The 2396-nt window shown below is 39.2% G+C and overlaps 1 protein-coding gene across 1 annotated transcript; it reads left to right on the top strand.

Moving 5' to 3' along the window:
* Window positions 1–41: 41 nt before the first annotated feature.
* On the top strand, window positions 42–1522 carry LOC117614342 (galactokinase). The gene is made up of 5 exons (XM_034343126.1): window positions 42–184; window positions 289–359; window positions 813–890; window positions 1034–1175; window positions 1277–1522. Exons 3-5 carry the CDS (start codon window positions 847–849, stop codon window positions 1385–1387), a joined length of 297 nt encoding a protein of 98 aa, XP_034199017.1. The 5' UTR covers window positions 42–184; window positions 289–359; window positions 813–846; the 3' UTR covers window positions 1388–1522.
* Window positions 1523–2396: the final 874 nt, after the last annotated feature.

Genomic DNA, 2396 nt, shown 5'->3' with positions numbered 1-2396 from the left:
TCACTCCAGTATCTTTATCAGTTAACATAACACTTTGTCTTTGCTGCAGGAGTATTTAAAAGAAGAACCTTATACAACTACCGAAATAGAGAAAATCCTTGGGGAAAGTCTACCATCTATCTTCTCAACTTCTCCATCTTCTTTGAATGTGCTGAATGCTGCTAAGCACTTCAAGTTATATCAGGTACTTCTTTTGTTGTCTCCTATATCAAGTTATCACTAAATCTGTTGATTCTTTTCTTTCAAATTGGAAATTTTCTTTAATTTTGACAAACTCCTGTTGACCAGAGAGCCTCCCATGTCTACTCTGAAGCCAAGCGGGTACATGCTTTCAAGGAGGCTGTATCATCAAATTTAAGGTGCGCATATTAGTTGAGGAAGTGGCAATTTGCGTATGCTACAAGAAGGGAATAGCCTTCCCATTTTAAATTCTACCCCTTTATTAGACAGAAATACCCCACTTTTGCTACAAGAGCCAGTGGTGTGTTATATTAATTCATATGGGATATTTTCCCCTTTCCCCGTGATGCAGTAAAAGTACATTCGTTTTAAGATAAAAAAGAAACAGTTCCATTTAGAAAATGCTGAAAATTGATGAATTCCAAATTTTAGCTTAGAGATACTCAAGTGAGCTTAGATCTGTCTGGTTTGAATGAGGAATTTATACTCTCATGTTCATTCTGTAGTCAATAGTAATTACAGGTCACTGCACTGCATGCTCTGTGATGGACATGCACTGGTGTTTTAACATCTTGTTAGAGGTAGGAACATTCCCAAAGGTTTTATTCTAACACTCGGAAGTATTTTTGCAGTGATGAGGATAAGCTAAAGAACCTTGGCGATCTTATGAATGGGAGCCACTATAGCTGCAGTGTGTTATATGAGTGCAGGTACAAATTTCTCTTTTCCAGCTCCCTGGAATCTAGATGCATACTGACACAATTGCAATAGTTTTTTATCACTCGTACATGTATCTGTAATTTGAGATGGTCCTTACCCACTTACAATGTCTTTTCTTTTTTCACTCAACTAGCTGTCCGGAGTTGGAAGAACTCGTAAATATTTGTCGGGAGAATGGGGCTCTTGGGGCAAGGCTTACAGGGGCTGGATGGGGTGGCTGTGCTGTTGCTTTGGTAAAGGATAGTATTGTCCCAGAGTTTATCCTTAACTTAAAGGTTATATCCTCTAACATCATCCTTAATTGGATTTTTTCTCCATTGTTGATTTATTGGAGTTGTTGAACCTAAATATCATTTTATTGTTCAATCTGTATCAGGAACGGTTCTACCAGTCGCGGATCGACAGAGGTGTCATAAACAATAATGATCTCGGCCTATATATTTTCGCTTCCAAGCCCTCGAGTGGAGCTGCTATTTTCAAGCTTTAGCATATGTCAACTTGTGCAGTGCTTTGTGATTTCGGCTTCAAACTATATAGTACTCTGTCTTAACTAAATGTATGTCGATATAAACCATATGAATCTCTACTTTAATTTAATAAAACCTGGTGCGTTCCATTCAGAGTTCTCTCCAATGTTTTAAACCTGGTGCGTTCCTACTAGCTTGCCTTTCAATGGATTGTAGGACCATTGTGTTCAAGAGGGTAGCCTTCCTACTTGCCTCAAGCCCCACGTTATATTCATAGGCCATAGTGACTGAGGGCATCCACAATGGACTCCCTAAACCACCTCATTCTCTCAAACTTTTTTTTTTTGGACATTCTCATTTTTTTCTCACTGACATATGTCACTGTTAGGGGTTACGGGAGTTACCATAGTTAAGGGTCTTCAATGACAATACATTAGTGTTTTAGCTGTTATGTTGTTATTAGCCTTTATTAGAATATAATGGGTTTTCCGTTTCATTGTAACCACTAGGAAGATATCTTATAGTTTGTGTATAAATATTGGTTGTAATATCTCAAGTATTATAATCGAATATACAGTTTCTACATTGTATCAGAGCTAATGGCTAACGCCAACTAGCGATCCTCCAGTTGCCAACATTGAGAGTCGTTAGCGCTCCTCACTCCTCACCCATAAGGGTGTTTGTATGTATAGTGTTTTTTCCTCTCTTCTTCTCAAAGATGAATATGTTTTTTCTTTCCACCTTAGCTGTAGCCGCACCTTTATTTTACTACTACAACCCTTTCTTCTGTTAGCTCATTATTTTTGTGTCTCCACCGCACCGTCTTCATTGTGGACCGTTTCCTCCATTGAGCTCTCTTGTGGCAACCCATGGCAGCTCCATTTATCTCCCTTGGCCATGATGGCCATATTTTTGTTTCCTCTGCTAGCCTTGTTACCGCTCACCGAGTCTTCTTCTCGCCGACTTTTATCCCTCTCATGTCATGCTATCCTGCCGTTGTTGTTCTCTTACACAGCCATTGCCTGTCCC

This window comes from Prunus dulcis, chromosome 1, assembly GCF_902201215.1.
Source record: "Prunus dulcis chromosome 1, ALMONDv2, whole genome shotgun sequence".
Classification (NCBI taxonomy): domain Eukaryota; kingdom Viridiplantae; phylum Streptophyta; class Magnoliopsida; order Rosales; family Rosaceae; genus Prunus; species Prunus dulcis.
Note: the sequence above shows the minus strand (reverse complement) of the source record. Positions and strands in the feature narration are given on the sequence as shown.

Excerpts from the sequence above, each read along its gene's own strand:
- LOC117614342 (XM_034343126.1), top strand. The coding sequence starts at position 847 with ATGAATGGGAGCCACTATAGCTGCAGTGTGTTATATGAGTGCAG. Across the intron at positions 891-1,033 it reads AGTGTGTTATATGAGTGCAG|CTGTCCGGAGTTGGAAGAAC; the intron begins GTACAAATTTCT and ends TCACTCAACTAG. Across the intron at positions 1,176-1,276 it reads AGTTTATCCTTAACTTAAAG|GAACGGTTCTACCAGTCGCG; the intron begins GTTATATCCTCT and ends AATCTGTATCAG.